Source organism: Dromiciops gliroides, chromosome 1 (genome assembly GCF_019393635.1).
Source record: "Dromiciops gliroides isolate mDroGli1 chromosome 1, mDroGli1.pri, whole genome shotgun sequence".
NCBI lineage: Eukaryota > Metazoa > Chordata > Mammalia > Microbiotheria > Microbiotheriidae > Dromiciops > Dromiciops gliroides.
In genome coordinates this window covers 729,314,103-729,335,301 of record NC_057861.1, presented here as the reverse complement: position 1 = coordinate 729,335,301, position 21,199 = coordinate 729,314,103, and the positions used below count along the sequence as shown (strand labels likewise).

General features: G+C 40.8%; 1 protein-coding gene across 2 annotated transcripts in view; it reads right to left on the bottom strand.

Moving 5' to 3' along the window:
• Window positions 1-21,199, bottom strand: part of FRMD4B (FERM domain containing 4B) — a 367,590-nt gene that overhangs the window by 145,369 nt on the left and 201,022 nt on the right. For both annotated transcript variants that reach the window (XM_043977894.1, XM_043977893.1), the window contains 2 exons: window positions 15,231-15,325; window positions 3,104-3,196 (listed from right to left, as the gene is read on the bottom strand). In XM_043977894.1, the coding sequence (XP_043833829.1) occupies window positions 3,104-3,196; window positions 15,231-15,325 (188 nt within the window). The remainder of the gene's footprint in view (window positions 1-3,103; window positions 3,197-15,230; window positions 15,326-21,199) is intronic.

Here is a 21,199-nt window from a genome sequence, read left to right as displayed (position 1 = left end):
CTCTGAAATCCATCATGGGCATTCAGACTTGGCATCCCCAAGGGGGCTTCCAGTGAGAAAGGCTTACTTTCCCATATCTCATGACCAGATTCTCTTGTGAATTGAGTTCATTTTACAAAGACCAGGGTACAAGAGTCCTTTAAAGTTTATGAGGCACTTTATATAAGTATTTACATATTTTTTTGTATCTGAGGGCCCTTTGGCAGCCTGGTGAAGCTCAGGGCCCCCTTCTCAGAATCACGTTTTTAAATGCATAAAATAAAACATACTGGATTACAAAGGAAATGAAATACGGTGATTGAAATATTAAAAACAACCAACCAAAAGGCCACCGTTCCTGCAACTAAACCAAGTTCAGGGCTCAAGGTTAAGAAGCCCTCCTAGATCTAGATGGCCTTTAATGTCCCTTCTAGCTCAGAGTCCTTTGACCTTGAAAGGCAGCGACGGCTGCTATGAACAGCTGCTCCCGATAGCCACAGGGACTTGAACAGTTGCTGAGCTTAAAGCTAGCCAGCAGTCACCATTTGGGTCTTTAACTATCCTTCTATTTAGGTGCTTAATCGACATGAATAACCGAGTTGTTGTTGCTCGGTCCTCCCTGACTCTTCCTGACCCCATTTGGGGTTTTCTTGGCAGAGATGCTGGAGTGGTTTGCCATTGCCTTCTCTAGCTCATTTTTTTTTTCCTAGCTCATTTTACAGATGAGGAAACCAAGGCAAACAAAGGTTAAGTTACTTGCCCAGGGTCACACAGCTAGTAAATATCTCAAGTCAGATTGCAACTTGGGAAGATGAGTCTTCCTGACTCCAGGCACTCTGTGCACTGTACCACTTAGTGTCTGAGTCTCTTTCTTCCTTCCTTCCTTCCTTCCTTCCTTCCTTCCTTCCTTTCTTTTTTTCTGTCTTTCTTTCTTTCTCTCTCTCTCTCTCTCTCTCTCTCTCTCTCTTTCTTTTTTTTTTTTTTTTTTTTTTGGTGGGGCAATGAGGGTTAAGTGACTTGCCAGGGTTACACAGCTAGTAAGTGTCTGAGGCCAGATTTGAACTCAGGTCCTCCTGAATCCAGGGCTGGTGCTTTATCCACTGCGCCACCTAACTGCCCTCATTTAACTCTTTAGTGTCTGTTTCATCATCTCCCTTATGCACTTGGGGGTAATAACAATAATAACAATGATCTCACTAGACTGTTTTGAAGAATAAGTGAATAATTACTTGATAAGGGCTCTGAATGCATGAATAGCCAAGTCAAAACAATAGCAAGTGTCTGTGTCATATTAGAGAGATGATAACATTGTATGAATGTTGTACAACATACAGCTAGCTCCAGGCCTATGTTTGGGATGGTATCAATCTACGTGGACAAGAAACAATGATTTCTAGGGACTGAAAGACAAATAGGAAAAAAAATAACTAGTATAAGACAATGGCTCCCAAATAAATGAAAATAAATGATCCAAACTATGTTTGGCTAAACTCTAGTTGTTAGGAAGTTTTTTCTGACTTTAAGCTTAAATCAGACTCTTTCCAAAGTTCTAGATATTGTTCCTATATCTTTCCTTACTCTGGAGCCAACTAGAATGAGTCTTCTCCCATATGATTCCTTCAATTGATCTTTGAATGGCGCGATCTGGAAGCTACTGCCAGTCCTGATTACACTCCTTTGGACCCTCTAATTTGTCTATGCCCTTGTTACCTGGTGAGACCTGGAAATGGACACAATATACCATCTGTGGTCTTTTGACTCTAGGTCTGGGTCTAGTTCTATTACACCTCGCCATCATAATTTCAGAACTAACAATGGGGACACACGATCTAAAAAGGCCATTCCTTTGGTAAAGCCTGCTTAAAAGTGGACTTTCTTGTCTTGAAATTAGGAATATCTGGGGGGCAGCTAGGTGGTGCAGTGAATAAAGCACCGGTCCTGGATTCAGGAGGACCTGAGTTCAAATCCAGCCTGACACTTGATACTTACTAGCTGTGTGACCCTGGGCAAGTCACTTAACCCCCATTGCCCCAACCAAAAAAAGAAAGAAAGAAAGGAAGAAATTAGGACTATCTTGATCTTAATCAATCGATCAATGGATGAAACACTTACGATGTGCCAGGCACTGTGCCTCTCATTATCCATCACAAACCAATTGGTTGGTATCCTGTGTTATCCCTTTGTTTTCTTCTAATCTTTCTCTTTCTATGCCCTCATCCACACTGCTTAGTGCTTCTAGAAAAAAGAATTTTAATGTCATCCCACCAGCCTCCACCTTTCTTCTTTGGTATTTGAGATTCTTCAAGTCCTATTGTCCTTTGGGAAGCTTCACTTCATTCCTAGGCCCTGTGACATTCAATATCCCTTTGATAGTGTTTTATCTGCCATTTAAATGGATACTTCAAATGGTGTAAAGATGAAATATTCTCTATAGTATCAACAGCATTATTATTTAAAAAAATAGAACGAGATTTTCAACCTACTTCAAATGACAAGAAAGCCCACAGCAGGGTTGGGTGAAAAACATATGACAAATTAATATATATTATATACTTTTTTCTACCTGTAGTCAACACAAAGCTTTTTTTTTTCTCCTTTTCCTTCAATACATCTATTGTTGTGTCCTCTCCACTAGGTTTCTGTTCTGATGCTGACTCATGAAACAGAGGCATCTCTGATCTTGAAGACCATTGCTAATGGGGCAGACCCTACCATGTTTTCAAGGCTTTGGGTATAGGATAGTAACCAACTATTTTTTTCTGAAGGCCAGCCTAGCTAGATGAGTTTGAGAGGCTGATCACCAGAAGGGTCATCAGTAGTGAAAGCTTAGGACCACAGCAATTTAGGAAGATGGAACCTAGTGGAAAGGACCATCCTTGCCGAGTTGGATGGAACACTCACATGCATGAAATTAGACTTTCAACCATCATCAAAAAGATGAATAAAAACTATTCTTGGAGATGTTTAGCTTAACTTTGTCCCTCAAGCCAAGATATCACAAAGTATCGTTCTCTCCCTGTCAAAATTACTTACAACATTCCTGCTGTTTATTCTGCCTATAATGACCTCTAAGAATCCTTTTACTTTAGACACAAAGCATAAGGGTAAGGCTGTGGCTACTCACCTCACGGAGAAGTACAGAGTGGCTGGGCCTGGTTTCTTGGGCAAGTCATGATCAAGAACTCGGTGATCTAGTTGCAGCCAGATACTCTGACCTCTGCAGGGAAAAAAAATTGGTTGAGCACAAATCATAGGTCTGATTTTAAAAAAGAAAGCCTGGTAAGATGAATATCAACTTTCCCCGCTTTGCAGTTTTGCAACATTAGTCAAACTATTATGTCATTTCAGTTTTAAAATCACTAATTTCATCACCTAAATTTGAAAACTAAATTTGATCAAAGCATCATAATTTATGTTCAATTGTTGTTGTTCTGTCATTTCAGTTGTGTCCAACTCTTCATGACCCCATTTGGGGTTTTCTTGACAAAGAGACTGGAATGGTTTGCCATTTCCTTCCCCAGCTCATTTATCTGTAGATAAGGAACTGAGGAAAACAGGGTTAAGTGACTTGCCCAGTCACACAGCTAGTATGTATCTGAGGCTGGATTTGAACTTGGGGCTTCCTGACTCCAGGCCCTTTTTGCATTTAGTAGGAAGTGACAATTACATCCCTTAAAATGAAGAAATGAGACATTGTAGATATTCAGGAAGGGAAATGTCTTTCAATAGAGCCCCTTAACACCATAGGCACAATTCTATCAGTATGTTTGTGAAATAAATGATGAAGCATCTATTTATATTAATTTATTCAGGAACTTGGATATATTTGATTTTTTAAAAATGTAGTTCTCTATTAACTAGAATTATGGGATATAGAACAGGAGGGGATCTTAGAGATCATTTAGTCCAATACCTCATTTCTTGAACAAGGAAATACCGGAACAGAATGTAAAGTGACTTGGTCAAGTAGCAAAACTACATGTCAAACCCACATTCTTTGTTTTTTTCTTTTTCTTTTTTTGTGAGGCAATGAGGGTTAAGTGACTTGCCCAGGGTCACACAGCTAGTAAGTGACATTGAACTCAGGCACTCCTGAGTCCAGAGCCAGTGCTCTATCCACTGCACCACCTAGCTGCCCCAATTCTCTGACCTCATTTTACTAAGTACATGGTGCTGCCTCTTAAAACTCTGTAGTTGAAGGTCATTTAATTCAATCCTCTAAGAAGAAGATAAATTGTGGAATTCAAATTGCTCCAAGGCAACTTCTTCAAATGGATTGCTGACCCTTAAAAATAGAAGACAGGTAAAGGAAGGGACATTGACATCGACTAACACTATTTCCTGAAGGAGTTTAGATGATGTAAACAAATCATCCCAATAAAGAGGCCAAAATAGGCCAGAAGTTGCCTCAGCCAAAAAAACAATTGATCTCCTTGCCAAGTGGAGTGGTATGGCAGCCAAGAGCAACACTGGTTTAGAATAAAAAGCCAATTGCCAAATGTTATGGAGATTCTTATGTGAGCAGAATAGTCTCAACACAGTGAAGAGAAAGATCATTCCAAGAACATTTATCAATGAAAATGGAGGGACAACGGTAAAAAAAATGGGACAGATTTGTTGGCATTTCAGTGACAAATTATTATCATAGCTGAACTCAACACTTTGGTCCCAATGTATTGTATGAGGAAGAGGAAATGGCTGTAAAGAAGATAAAGGCAGCTGGATCAAACTAAACACACAAAGAGGAAATCTTTGCCAGGAGCAGCTCATGTTTGTAATCATTGAGGGGTGAATCTTCAAAACATCTCAGAGAGGGGGAAGATATCAAATTACTGCAAAAAGTCCCAGATGGTATGAACTCCAAAATGGTGAATGACAGGACACCCATAACCACAAGCCCATATGCCTACTTTCTCATCTCTCTAAAGTCTTTCTTAAAATGATTTCCAGGGGCAGCTAGGTGGCGCAGTGGATAGAGCACCGGCCCTGGAGTCAGGAGTACCTGAGTTCAAATCCAGCCTCAGACACTTAACACTTGCTAGCTGTGTGACCCTGGGCAAGTCACTTAACCCCAATTGCCTCCCTGAAAGAAAAAAAAATGATTTCCACAGGGTTGAAGGGTATTCAGGTGAGAATATGGGAAGTTCTCTGTGGTGGGCCATATCTTCTAATCACATGATTGAACAAAAGGGGTATGTGTATATATGTATGTATGTATATGTAAGTATATGATACAAGATGTCACTCTGCTTATTGTTTGTCAATTATATTAAAAAATAGAATTTTGTCACATTAATTTCCCAACATAATTTCCACCACTGAATTTTCCCTTGTAACAAAAGAAAAAAAATAAAGAAAACCAATTGAAACTTGTCTTATAATGTGTGTAACATTCCACACTCACATTTCATCACCCCTCCAACCAAAAAAAGGGAAAAATATTTCCTCATCTCTTCTCCAGGGCCAAGTCTGGTCATGTTGATTATATAACAATAAAGTATTATTTTTAAAGTATTTGCACTGAATCTCATGAAAATAGACCACCACTTATCCTATTTCATGTCCGAATGACTGCCTAGAGGGGAAACATGCAGATTTTTTGGTAATTCAATTGCTTATGATTCAGAAAGTTTTAAAGATTTGGTCTAAATTGTCAAAAACACTCAGGGGCTCATTCCCAGAGATGCAGCCTTCCCAGTAGGTTTCTTTAATATTAACCATGTGAGATCCGTCAGAGAAGCAAGGGCCCAGAGAAGGCCACTGAAATACTCATTGAGAAAGAAGGATGAGGAGCCAGAAATATACCAAGTCCTTGAGCATTTGTAGGAATAGAGGGCGATAAGTGGTTTGGCCAGTGATTTAATGTTTCTCAGTTTCATTGCCCTATGGAATTGATGGTTGACTAAGTCTGTTTTAAATATTTAGGGATTGGCTTTTATTCAAATTATAGGGTCCTTTGAATCCAGAACAAAGTGACCACAAAGCTTGGGAAAGAGCTAAGGTAAACCCAGCTATTTAATGGGAGGGGAAGACTCAGCCACTAAGGAAGGCAAATGCTTCTAAGGAGGGCTTTGGTGCCCTCTAGAGGTGTCACACTGACACTCCACGCAGGGAAGAACATGGGGTTGGAAGAGAGTTTACTCCAGGGTAGAGGCAGGGGGGAAAAAAAAATTAAAAACATTGGACTCCTTAGAATCCCCAGGAGCACAATTGTTTTTATTGATTTTGTCAATCATAATGACCATGTAATCACTTTTATTTTTGTAATTGTGATTGCTTATATCTCATGTTTAACCTTTACTGGGAGGCACTGGGCATACTAACTACCCTTGGCTAAATTGCCTAATCTCCTTGAGCCTCAGTTTCTTCATCTGTAAAACATGAGGGCTTGAACTAGACACCTGGATTTTTTTTTCTTACAACTGCCTCCTGATTGAGTCTCCTTGCCTCAAGTCTCTGCCTTCTCCCATTCACCTTCAGTAGTGACTATAATTCTGGTCAACTGCCAAACCCTGTCACTTTGACATTCACAAAATCTCTAGTACATATCCCCATTCCTCACTCATTCACTCTAATAGCCTTCTTTTTTATATAATAAGTTTATTTTATTTATGCTATAATAGCCTTCTAACTGGTCTCCCATTTCCCTCAAGTCTCTTTCTACTCCAATCCATTTTCTACTCAGCTGCCAAAATTATTTTTCCTAAAATCAGGGATAGGGCTGACCAAACCACCCTTCTACTCATTAACTCCCTAGTGGCTCCCTAGTACCTCCAGGATCAAATAAAAATTCTTCTGTTTGGCACTTAAAAACTCTTTACAAACTAACTAATCTATTTTTCCAGCCTCATTATTTATTATTCCTCTTCATATACTGTACAGTTCAGTCAATTTGGTCTTGCTGTTCTTCCGACAGTATATTCTGCTTCCCTGTCTGTGCCTGATCTCCCAAGTCTGGAATATACTGCACTCTCTCCTCACCTGTACTTCTAGGATTGCCTAGTTTTCTTCAAGGCTCAGATAAAGAGCCACCTAGGAAAGATTTTCCTGATTCCTCCTACCACTCCTTTTCCCAATTAGCTTATATTCATTTGGTATATCTATGTCCATGCCTATATACATGTTGTCTTCCCTCAGAGAATATAAGCTATTTGAGGGCAGCCAATATTTCTTTTTTGTCTTGCAAGATCTTGTTCTTTTGGTTTGGCAGGATCAAACACAGTGCTTTGTATATAGCAGTCACTTGATAAATGTTTATTGATTGAATGACTGATCCCATGATCCTACTTATGTAATAATAATAATAAATAATGGCTAGCATTTACATAGAACTTTACAGATATAATCTCATATGATCCTCACAACAATCCTGGGAAGGTAGATATTATTATCAGTCTCATTTTATAGAAGATATTTACCCAAGGTCACAGAAATAGTAAATGTTTGAGGCAGGGTTTGAACTGAGGTCTTCTGAACTCCAGGTCCAGCACTCTATCCACTTACTCCAGCTAGCTGCTTAAATGATTAGGGGCTTGTGATGTACAGATCTGCATTGATGGAGAGAGTTCTCATACTGGGAATTCTCTCATGTTCCTGAAATCACAGCTCCTTTCTGAACCTCTAGTCTTGATATGTAGACCTTTTTCATTAACTAGATACCCACTCCATCATAAGTTTAGTTGTTCTGGGCTAAAAAAAAACACCCACCAAGTGTAATGTGTCATCTGCATTGCAAAGGTGGTAGTCTGGGAGGAATGAGGCTCAGTTGTTTTATGAGGAAAAAATGGCAAGAGAAAATACTTACTAAAAATATTTACAAGGCAAAGGGAAAGTACTAGGCTGGTGACCAAAACATTCCAAGGAGACACCCTTGGAAAAAAGCAATTTTCCAGGCATGGTCTCTAGGAAGGTGAGAGCTGCCAATCATAAAAACCAACTTCTTCTGGAAATAAACACTGGGAAGGGACAAAGGCTACCCTCCCAACCAAGTGACAGTTTGGGGGGAAGCCTTTACCTTCATCTGGTCATGTAGAAAGGAATTATTATTCTGTGTGTAGAAAGAAATATTATCTTCTTAAAGACTTTTGGCTGAAAAACTTCCTGAAATGGCTATGGATTTCAGAAAGGACTGCAGCCAAATTCAAGTTTTGTTATGTTGGAGGTGGGGGGGGGTTATGCTGTGCATGTGGAATTTTCCCCCATAAAACAGTTTTAAGAAAGAAATTCCACGATGCACAGGAAGGAAAGAAAAGTATCAATTTTATTTAAGGAATTCACTTAGGTTTCCCCCTTTTTTTTGGAAGAGGTCTTGAAGTCTGAATAGGATAATGTTTATGTACACGTATCTAAGTGAACCTGGGTGTTCACCTGGCAATTAAACAGCCTCCAAGACTCCAGACTTCCCATCTTCCAATTCATCTTTCATGCTACTCACAGATGAAATTCACTTGAAAACAGTTTTCAGTCCTTTAACTCAAAAACGTTCCCCAACTCTCAGGTTTCTTTTTTCTTTTTTTTTTTTTTTGGTGGGGCAATGGGGGTTAAGTGACTTGCCCAGGGTCACACAACTAGTAAGTGTCAAGTGTCTGAGGCCGGATTTGAATTCAGGTCCTCCTGAATCCAGGGCCGGTGTTTATCCACTGTGCCACCTAGCCACCCCCTGACTCTCAGTTTTCTGCTGTAACTCCCTTGCTTTGCTCTCTCTGTCCCCTGCCCCCAACTCATTTAACTAAACTTATTTCCAGATCACAGATCATAGCAATTAGAGAGAGCCAGAAGGGATTTTTTAGGTCATTGAGTCCAATCTCTCATTTAACCCACTACCCCCAACTTAGACCCTGTACTCCTCATTGTCCCACAAATATTCAGTGCTCATTTTACGTGTCTGTGCCTCCAGCTCATATTGTCTAGTCTTCCTGCCCCGAATCCAGTTCCTTCTCCTGTCAATCCAAATCTTACTCATTCTTCCAGTCCCTTTTCAAAATTCATCTCCTCCTTGACGTCATCCCTGCCCACTTCAGCCTTCCTTGATCACCCTCCCCTCTGACCTCCTGATCTAGGCCACTCAGTTCCACTTAAAGACACACTGTTTTGAATTGCTCACTATTATTTCATGGCTATTTGCCGCTAAATGGAGTCCAGACTCCTCTGGGTAGCTTTCAAGGTCCTCCAAATACTGTTCTTGTTGTTCAGTCATTTTCAGTCCCGTCCGATTCTTCTTGACCCCATTCTGGGTTTTCTTGGCAGAGATACTGGATTGTTTGCTATTTCCTTCTCCAGATCATTTTAGGGATGAGAAAGCAGAGGCAAAGAGGGTTAAATGATTTGCCCAGGGTCACCCAGCTAGTAAGAGTCTGGGGCCAGATTTGAACTCTGGAAGATGACTCTCCTTGACCGCAGGCCCAGCACTCTGTGCACTATGGTGCCATCTAGCTGCCCAAGGACAAACTACAAACTGCCACTTAGCAAAGAGGGTTAAATGACTGGTCTAGGATCGCACAGCTAGTAGGCTGGATTTGAACTTAGGTCTTCCTGACTCCAGGCCTGGCATTCTATCCACTACTCCACCTAGATGCCCCTTCTTTAATTTTCCCACCTTGTTGCCCCAAATAATTATGAGCAATGGAGTTAAACTATGACAAGAGCAGGTCATCATAGTGGTCCCTGGTGAAGAGAGAAAAGTGTGGTAGACTGATTTTTTATTTATCCACTATTAGAGATGGACTGACGCCCAAGGCCCATGGAGGGTGGTAACCAGGGTTGGGCTAGGTTCACAAGAGGAAGGCTTCACCACCAAGATATGGTCACAGTTGCAGATTCAGGAATTCAGAATCAGGGTCAGTAGCAAACAAGTTGGTTTTTGGCTCATTTTGTTTTTTGGGGTGGGTTTTTTTTTTGTTGGTTTTTTTGCAGGACAATGGGGGTTAAGTGACTTGCCCAGGGTCACACAGCTAGTACATGTCAAGCGTCTGAGGCCGGATTTGAACTCAGGAACTCCTGAATCCAGGGCTGGTGCTTTATCCACTGTGCCACCTAGCCGCCTACTTCTTTTATTGTTGTTGTTTATTTTGGACTAGAACTGTGATTTCATCAGACTTGGGAATTCTAGTGAGGAAACTCCTACTGAAACAGATCAGCAATTCACCTGCAATGGATAATCTAAAGTTTACTTTCCCCGGGGTCACAAGCCAGTATATGTCAGAGATGGGTTGGAACCCAGGTCTTCCTTTTCCAAGTCCAACTTTCTCTTTCTACACCACATTGTCTCTCCATTGGACAAGTCAACAAGGGGGGAATCCAGAGAGAAGATGATAGCAAGGCAAATGATCAGAGCCAGCTCAGAAAGTCAAGGCCAGATTCCAGGAGCCAGCAGATGGCAGAAGATCCAACTCATTACAAATAAAATCAGACCACATGAGGAGCGGCTAGGTGGCGCAGTGGATAAAGCAACGACCCTGGATTCAGGAGTACCTGAGTTCAAATCCGGCCTCAAACACTTGACACTTACTAGCTGTGTGACCCTGGGCAAGTCACTTAACCCCCACTGCCCTGCAAAAAAAACAAAAACAAAAAATCAGACCACATGCATAAAGTATTTTAGGGTCACAACAACCTAGTGAAGAATTGAGGATGCTTAGCCCAAAGAAGAGAAGAGTATGTGGGGAGATGATACCTGACAGAATGTCCTGCTTGATTCCTTTTTTTTTTTTTTGGTTGGGCAATGAGGGTTAAATGACTTTCTCAAGGTCACAGAGCTAGTAAGTGTCAAGTGTGTGAGGCCAGATTTGAACTCAGGTCCTCCTAAATCCAGGACTGGTGCTTTATCCACTGCACCACCTTGCTGCCCCTGTCCTGCTTGATTCTAAAGTCAAAAGCCAAGAGTTGTTTCTAAGAGGCCTAAACATGGGAGCTATTCCAAAGTGGAATGGTTTACCTTGGGGTGCCATGGATTTCCCTTCACCAGAGGTCTTCAAACAGAAGCTAAAGGACCACTTGTCAGGCATGTTTTAGAGGGGATTCTTTAGGGAAAGTAGAGGCTGGACTACATGGCCACCAAGGTTCTTTTCAATTCTGGAATTCTGTGATACTGAGAGAGAAATTAAATAATCTGTCTATAATCACAGAGAGAGCTAGTGACTGCCAGACTCAGGACTTGAACCCAGAAGATGCCGGTTTTCTGGATCAAAGGCCGAGACTCATCCTTTTCCACTTTGTTGCCTTTATAAGTCAAGCTATCCTGACAGCATTCCTATGTGAAACTGGGAGGAAGGAAAAATCCCATCCATCTCAAAATAGAACACATCTGCCTGTCTTTTCATAGGCATCTATTTTCATCTGTGCCTGTGATGGAAGAACCACATTTGGAAATGATTGTGGTATGGTCCCAGGTACCATGTAAGGATGTCATACTTAAGAGGTCACAGCTGGGAAAAGTGACAAATAGAGAACCAAGAGACTTTAGTTGGAGGCAGCTACTTTGTATGTGTTCGTATTTGTTCATTTTAAACGTATGCTGTATGTCTTTATGTATGTAGTTATTGTACTAGGGAAGGAAAAAAGTGGGCTGGATTGCTTTTGGAAAATGCTAGGACATTCCAAACTGCTTGCTGCTACAAAAACCCATCTCTTAATGTCAAAATTCTCCTGGTGATGTTATAGGGTTATGGATCAGAGATTGCTTTATATGATCATGGGTCATGGAAGCAGCTAGGGAGCTTAACAGGTTGAGTATAGGACTTTGAGTCAGGAAGTCCTGAGTTCAAATCCTACCTCAGACACTTACTAGTTATGTGACCTTGGGCAAGTCACTCAGCATCTCTCAGCCTCCAGGTTCCTCATGTGTAAAAGGAGGGGGTTAGACAAGATGTCCTCCAAGGTCACTTCCACATTATGACCCTATGATCCCAGAAGAATTGAAATGACAAGACACATGCTAGACAGAGTATATTTCCAGTGATGACTTGTACCTGAACAGGTGAACAAAAAGCATCACTGAGGATACAGAAAGATGGAAAAGGAAGCAAGCTACTGATACTTAAGAGGAGACAACAGATGGATGCCCTGGATGCTACATTGGTACCCACAAGATATTAAAAAAGATGCTTGGTGGATCATCTATAAACGATTTATGGAACTTTGGGAAGTTGATTGGATAGAATTCCAAAGGATGAGAGGGCATGGAGTGGTTTAGATCTATAGTTGTGCATGGAATACTACAAGATAATTCTAGTCTTGTGCAAAAGATAAAGAGACATGGGATACACATTAATACAATTAGAAGGAGTTGGAACTGGTTGAATATCTGGATACAAAGAGTAGTTAGTGATGGTTCGATGTAAACTTGGCAGGAGATTTCCATTAAAATGTCCCAGGAGTGGGGCAGCTAGATGGCGCAGTGGTTAAGGCACCGGCCCTGAATTCAGGAGTACCCTGAGTTCAGGTCCAGCCTCAGACACTTGACACTTGCTAGCTGTGTGACCCTGGGCAAGTCACTTAACCCCCATTGCCTGCAAAAAAACCCCCAAAAAACCAAACAAAAATGTCGCAGCAGTGCTTAGCCCAGTACTATTTAGCATTTTCATCAATTACTTGGACAAAAGGATAGAAGGCATGTTGATTAAATTTTCACAATTGACTCAGAGATAGCTAGCACACTATGTGACTTCAAGAGTCAGAAGGTTCCTGATAGGCTTCAACTCTTGAACAATATGAAATTTTAATAGGGATAAATGTTAAGCCTTATGGTTGGGTTTAACAAAATAAAAATGAACTTCCCAAGTCTCAGATGAAGGAGAATGGTTAGGCAACCATTTGTCTGAAAAAGATCTGGAGATTTTGGTAGACTGCAAGCTCAAAATGGGTGTGATGTGACATCTAAAATGCTATTATAATACTGATCTGCATTAAGAGAGGGAGGACTTCAAAGAATAAGCAGTTGACTGTCTCTCTGTACTCTGCCATGGTCTGATCACATTTAGAATATTGGTTAATTTGGGGTATTACAGATTGATAAACTAGACAGTGTCCAGAGAAGGACAATCAGGGTGGCAAAGGACCTTGAAATTAAATAATATATGAGGATCAGTCAAAAGAACTAGGTGGGAATGGTTAGCCTGGAGACAAGAAGACTCATGGGGGACATGACATCAACTAAGTTATGTCTGTGTCATGTGGAAGAGGGATTAGATTTGATCTGTTTCATAGGATAGCACTGGAATAATAAATAGGTAGAAGTTACAAGGAGGCAAATTGAGGTATGATGTCAGGAAAGAGTTCTTAACAATTGGAAATGTCCCGATCTAGAATCAGTCACTGGTTAGTAACAGGTTCTCTGTCATTGGGAATCTCTTGGGTATGTTGTAAGGGGAATTCTTTTCTAGGGATTGGGTTGGACTAAATTGCTGGTGTTGTTCCTTCCAGTTCTGAAAATCTGGGATTCTGGGAAATTATAGTTGTATTAAAGCCCCCTAAATCTGTTATGTGCCCTGTCCCCAGGGTGGGGGACCAAAAGGAAATGACTGTGGCAATTCTCTGTCTGAACTGCATGGGATCTAACATTTTATTTTTGGCATTTGAGATCGTAAGACTCTGAAGGGTTGGGATAAGGTTTCATATGGATTCTACATGAGCTATTCATTAAGCATGATCCTGAGGATCGAGAATAACAGGGGATCTTTAATATAGTCCTTTTGTTGGGGTGGAGGCCTGTCCAGGACTCCCTCTGGATTCTAGTATTTTTTATTTTTGGCTTGGACAGTCTATCATAGGTTCTACCACATCCTTCTCTTGAGTCCATCTCCCTCCCTGCCACATTCCTGGAAGCCAGTCTGCTGCCATCACTGCTTGAGCATAAGGTAGCTCTTCTTGTGAAAATGAGACTTGGGGCAGGCTAGGTGGTGCAGTGGATAAAGCACCAGCCCTGGATTCAGGAGGACCTAAGTTCAAATCTGACCTCAGACACTTGACACTTACTAGCTATGTGACCCTGGGCAAGTCACTTAACCCTCATTGCCCTGCAAAAAAAAAAAAAAAAAGGAAAAAGAAAAGAAAAGAAAATGAGACTTGTCTCTGACCAGGGGGTGGTGGTAAACAGAAACTATAAGGTATTCAAGACAGATTCCTCTCAACAGAAAGAACAACCACCAAACAAACAAAACTAAATGTTGGGAAATTATAAAGCCCAAACTGGCCTCAAAGAAGAGATTGAAGAAGACAACTTCCCCTTATCTCTCCCATCCTTTGTGGTGGTGGGGAAGTCCATAGGTACAGAACACTGAGAAGAATGTCAGACTGTGTTGATTGGTTTTGTAAACGTTTCCCCCCTCTTCTTCCTTATTATAATGGATGGTCCTTTGGTAGAGGATGGGAAGAGTGAGGAGGGGGGAAAATGTAAAAACAAAAAAAGATGAAGATAAAAAAAAATTACTTTAAAAAAAGATAGCTTTCGGGGGCGGCTGGGTGGTGCAGTGGATAGAGCACCAGCCCTGGATTCAGGGGGACCTGAGTTCAAATCCGGTCTCAGACACTTAACACTTACTAGCTGTGTGACCCTGGGCAAGTCACTTAACCCCAGTTGCCTCACCAAAAAAAAAAAAAAAAGATAGCTTCCAAAACTAAAAAGAGGTTCATTTCTTGGTATAATCCAAAGAATTAAGAGAACATTGAAGAGGAAGAGCTTTGTGGCAAAAAGTTAGCAGCTGTCCAAAGCATCTCTAAACACTCAGGAATTCCACTATTTGGGGGACCTTGAGAGCATCTCCCTGAATAAGAAGGGGAATTCTGAATTGGAACTTGAGAATGGATGCAGGGCAGACAAATTATGTTATTTTTTCAAAAGAGATAAATTCTAAAACAGTTATTTTAAAATATTCATGTTATCTTTTCTTGAATTTGGCAATGTTAAAGTTACAATACAAACCTATAAAATGTAAAGCTTATATCTACCTCTCTGGTGTATTTGCTGAATAAGTCAGTCTTTCCATGCAAACAAAGATGTATGGAGATGATAGAAGAGAGTTATAAATTCCTTACCAAAACTCCTAAAAATGCACAACAGCAACCTATAATCAGATACCAATCAGTCAACTCCCTCCCATTGCTACTGTCAAAATGAAAACGCTCCTCATTGTGTACGGTGAGTACTCGATGTTCTCAGTTTCAGGTTGACAATATTTGCCTACTTCTCACAAGTGACAGCACATTCATACACCAGGTGAAAATGAAAGAAACATTAGCCAGCAAAATATACTTACGTGTCATCAATAAATGTTATTCCAAAATATTCTTTTTCTTTGAGGTTGAAATGTGATGCCACAAGGTCCAGCAATTCTCTTGACAAAAGTTTGGGCTGCCAAAGTAAAAATCTTATTAGAAAGATGTTTTTTTTTCCTTCCACCTTCAATCCCTCCAACCCAAATAATTTAAATAAGCTATTTTGGTATTTTTGTTTCATCATTAAACTAATCCCCATATCCACTTATTCCTTGGGGTGAATCTGTTTGGATTTTTCTCCCCAAGCAATTGAGGCTGAGGTCCAGGGGCAGACATTTGTAGGAGTAAATTTATGGAGTCTTGAGCAATCACTCATTTTTATATAATACTTTACAGTTTACAATGCATATTCCTCACAACAACCTAGGGAGGAAAATATTTTTATATGTAAACACATGTGTAAGTAATATGTATACGTGTATATTTATGTGTAAACATACACATATGTGAATATGTTTATGTGCATATATGTATGTCATGTGTGTGTATATTTGAGAGAGAGAGAGAGAGAGAGAGAGAATTAATTCTGCTTCACAGATAGAGACACAGGTTTTAGAGACCAAGTTTTCTGACCAGAATTTTTTCTATTATATCACATGGTGTATGGTCCTTATCCATTTATTATTTTTTTTTAATTCTCAGTCCTAAATCCATGGCACATGGCAAGGGGAGAAGCTGGGAATAATTAGGCCAGTTTGAAGCCACAAAGACAGTGCCTATGCCACAAACTGCCTTGTGACCCTGGGCAAGTGAACATCTCACTGCTCTGGGCAACTCTCAGAGACAGCGATTCTTAAACTGAGCTGCTCAGATGCCCAGTTAAAAAACCTCTGACTCTAAGACTATAATTTTCAGAGAAGGTGCCAATCTGTTCTTGCAGATGGAGTTGACCCATCCAGGAGTTCTCTGTAACATGAAAGCCAATCCCTGTCTACTACATGGTGCTATGACACACTTCAAATTCAATCCTGTAACTTAGTGTTTGGCAACAACGTCATGCTTTCATGTCTTAATAGCAACAAGACCTTGCACTTGCCTCACACTGTATAGTTTTCAAAGTGCTTTCATGACAGTTATTTCAGGTGATCTACTACATCCCATTATATTTCCCAGAATGCTGCAATGAGGATGGGGGATGGCAGTTGTGTCTTTAATGTGCTTTTGGGACTTCTGATCATTGGCATCATGGAGGAAGGAATATTTAAATAGAAGAAATGGTGATTAGATACTGGGATATGGTAACCAGGACTTAAGCTTCATGAATGATGATGATGCTGGTGGCAGCGGCATTTATATAGGACTTTTGGGTTTGCGAAGTACTTTACAAATATTATTTTACTTTATCATCACAACAACCTTGGGAGGTAGGTGATATTATTTTCCCCATTTTACAGATGAGGAAGACTTGCCCAGGGTCACATAGCTAGTAAACGTCTGAGGCTGGATTTGAACTCAGTTCCTCCTAACTCCATGTCTAGTACTCTATCCACTGTGGTATATAGAACTAAAGAGGTGATAATCCCAGCATACTCCAGACCACACATAGAGTATTGTACTCTGTTCTGGATGCCGTGCTTCTCAAAGGAGAGTCATCAGCTGGAGAATGTACAGAGTGAGACTAGAACAATAGACAATGAAAGGCCTTGAGATCATGCCACTTGAGGACTGGTTAAAGGAACTGGGGAGGTTTTAGCTCAGAGGCCTTACAGGGTGGGGGAATGATCGCTGTTTTAGATTATCTGAAGGGCTTTCAAGTGGAAGATGGATAGGACTTGTTTCACCAGATTCCAGAGGGTGAAACCTGTATCAGTAGGTGCAGAGTGGAGGTTTTGGCTTAATAAATGTAAGGTACTTCCTAACAGTTATAGCTGACCAACAGTAGGATAGGTTCCCTTGGGAGGAAACGTGTACCCCTTCACTTATGTCAAGTCTGGTTGACTACTTGTTGGGTATGTTACAAAAGTGAGTCCTTTTCAGGTAGGGGTTGCACTAGATCAAGGGCTCTTGATCCTGGGGGTCCCCAGAGGTGTCCTAGATTTCAGAGGGGGCCATGAACTTGGGCAAAAAAATTATACCTTTCATTTCAATATAATTATTTTTTCTATAACCCTCTAGTATTTGATTTAATATATTTGAAAACGTTGTTCTGAAAAAGGGTCTAATGGCTTCTAGAATGCCAAAGGGGTCCATGACCCCCCAAATGTTAAAAAGCCCTTGACAAGAGAGTTTCTGGTGTCCCTTCCAACTCTGAGATTCTGTGAATCTGTAAACCCATGAGGTAAGTGGTTAGACATTAATAGTTCTCTTTTTGCCAAAGAAGAAATACTCAGAGAGTTTAAGTAATTTACCCAAGGTCGTATGGCTAATGTTAGACCAAGTTTTCTGACCAGAATTTTTTCTATTATAATACATCACACTGTGTATGGTCCTTATCCATTTGTTTATTTTTTATTCTCAGTACTAAGGGATCAATAATCCTGAAGGAATGCTGAAAGGTGTCTCTGACTTTTCACTTCTGATGGTACATTCTGGGAAACATGAAGTTTTATACAACAGATTTTTGGTGGGCTCCACGAGTTCTTGTCAGTTCAGTGCCACATTTCCATCTGCCTGTTGGATATCTCCAACTGGATGTCATGTCATCACATCAACTTCAATATACCTACACCTAAAAGTTCACCCTCTTCCCTCTTCATACATGCCCATTCTGACTTCCCTATTTCCGTGGATGGCACATCCAGGTTCTTATTCACCTAAGTTCAAAATCTCATGGACATTTTAGTCATTCCTCCCCCTTCTGCAACTGCCAACTCTTGTATATTCAACTGTTATAATCTCTCACCCAACTACGGTCTTTATTACCTATAGCTTGGACTTCTGTAATAGCTTCTCTACTCTAGCAGATAGAGTGCCAGCCTAGCAGTCAGGAAGAGCTGGGTTCAAGGATCACGTCTGAGACACACTGATGCTGTGTGATACTGGACAGGTTATCTAACCTCTCGGTGCCTTGGGCAACTATAGGACTATAAATTACAGAGGAAGAGCTAACCTGCATCACTCAAGGATGTTCGGTTTCTTATTGGGAGTTCCTTGAACCAATGAAATCACAGATTCAGCCTGGCTTTTCTGTTGTTACTTATGTAACTTTGGACAAGTTATTTAACCTCAGCTGTAGCATGAAAGGGATGTTAGACTACATCTAATGTCTATTCTAGCTGTAAATCTATGATACTTCCTTAATCCTTCCCAAGGGGATTGTTTAATCCCCTCTAATGAATTTACCATGTTATTACTTGCATTATACTTATTAAGATTTTTGTTTATTTCTTCCACTAGGCTATCAAGTCCTTGAGGAGAGGAATTATGTCTTATCTAAACTTTGTAGTTCCCTTAGTACATAGCAAGGGTTTCTGTATATAATAGATCCTTAGCAATATTTCCTTTATTCATTAATTCATTCCCTCTATGAGTACTTATTAAGGACTTAGTAAGTTCAAGGCATTGTGCTAGGGGCTGGGGAAACAAAGACTGAACCAAGATAGTTTGCCATCACAGAGCTTCCATTCTATGTTTGCTGAACTAAATTCCAAGCACTTTGTTTTCTTGGAGATGGTATATAACTCAGAAGAAGAATTTAAAAACTAGCATTTCTTTTCTGGTGTCTGTTTTCTTTCCCTAAACATTAATAATCCCCCTCCCCCCCACCCCAAAGGTGGGAGGGTGTTGGGATTTGGGTCCAGATGGTCTTGGTTCTTGAGAGCCAAGGGTTTGGAAAGTCTTGGAAAGGGAAGAAGTATAAGATTGGAAGTTAGAGGGAAAAATGGAAGATGTATAATTTGGCCTGGCACTGTGTTCATTTCAGTGGAAATAGGCAATGGATGACAGACAAATTCACTCCTCTTCAGCACTGAAGCCCAAGTATCATAGCATACTAACATATACATAAGAAACACAACCTAAAAAGGCTTCAAGTCTGGTTCAAAGTACAAAACCTCAGCCACAATGGGTTGAAGGAATTAAGGATGCTTAGGCTTGAGAAGAGAAGCCTCCTGGGGACATGGTAGATAGTTTTAGGGAGGTTTTTTTTTGTTTTGTTTTGTTTAGTTTTGTTTTTGTGGGGAAATGAGGGTTAAGTGACTTGCCCAAGGTCACACAGCTAGTAAGTGTCAAGTGTCTGAGGCCGAATTTGAACTCAGCTCCTCCTGAATCCCGGGCCTGTGTTTTTATCCACTGTGCCACCTAGCTGCCCCTGGGACATGGTAGATAAAGAAGATATCGAGGGTTGTCAGGCTATAACGATGAAAGCAGGATTCGACTTCCTCTGCTTGGCCCAAGAAAGCAGAACAGAAGCAAAGGTGAAAATTTCAAAGGTGGATGAATATAAGGAAGCAAACCCTTTGTAACCTGCCTGTCCCAAGGCAGGATGGAATGAGCCTCTAGGAGGTAGCACATTTACCTCATTAGATATTTTTAAGCAAAGGTTGGATAACAACTTCCTGGGGAATGAAAGGATCTAGATGTAGAATGGAACTTAAAGGTCAACTAGACTAACCCACTGATTTTAGAAGTGAGGGAACTGAGGCACAGGGAAGTAAAGAAGGGATTCTTTTATTTCTTTTTTTTTAGTGAGGCAATTGGGGTTAAGTGACTTGCCCAGAGTCACACAGCTTGTAAGTGTTAAGTGTCTGAGGTCAAATTTGAACTCAGGTCCTCCTGAATCCAGGGCTGGTGCTTTATCTACTGTGCCACCTAGCTGCCCCGGGATTCTTTTCAAGTCAGTCAATGAGCATTTATTAGGTGCTTACTATGTAACAGGCTTCAAACACTCACTGGCCATGGGACTTTGGTTAAGTCACTTCAACTCTGCTTGCCTTCATCTACTGGAGGACGAAATGGCAAACCACTGCAATATCTTTGCCAAGAAAACCCCAGGGATGATATTGGCATGCTATGGTCCACAAAGTGTCAGACAGGACTGAATGCACAAGAACAATGACAAATATAATAAGCACTGTCCTAAGCATTGGGGAAATAAAACACAGCAAATATATGGTCTTTGCCCTCAAGGAGTTAGCCTTCTAATTTTTTTTTTTTTTGGGTGAGGCAATTGGGGTTAAGTGACTTGCCCAGGGTCACACAGCTAGTAAGTGTTAAGTGTCTGAGGCTGGATGTGAACTCAGATCCTCCTGAATCCAGGGTTGGTGCTCTATCCACTGCACCACCTAGCTGCCCCAAGGAGTTAGCTTTCTAAATGGGGGAGATGACGGCATGCAAATAACTACCTATGTTCAAGATACACACAGTGTCAATGCAAGGTAATCTCAGAGGGAAAGGAAGTAACATTAGGGGGGACTTGGAAAAGCTTCTTGAAGAAGGAAAGATTTAAGATGAGGAAATTAGAAGGCAGAGAGGAGGAGGGAGAGTATGCCAGGCATGGGGGATGGCCAATGCAAAGGCCTGGAGTTGGAGTATCCTGTTTAAGGAATGGCAAAGAGGTTAGTGTTACTATGATGCAGAGCAGAGGTGTCACATGTAAAGCTGCCCCCAAACCAGATTGAAATGTAATGGGGAAATATTCAACAAGATCAATAAAAATACCAGAAATATAGATAATGTGAATGTGTGGTTTTCTAAGTCAATCTGTAGCCAGCTGGGATCCATTTCTATTTGAGTTAGTTGTTATGGAGTAAGTACATGGAGGGGAGCCAAGTATAAGAAGTCTGAATAGTCAGGAAAGGGGCAGGTTTGCGAAGATCTCTAAATGCTAAATAGATATTTGATCCTACAGGCAATAGGAAGCCACTAAAGGTTACTGAGTTGGGTGGTATGCTGTATGTGACATGGTTAGACTGCTTCAGGGAAATTACTTTGGCCACTGAGTAAAGAATGGACCGGAGTGGGGAGAGATACGAGACAAGGAGACCTTAGGAGGTTATTTCAATACTCCAGC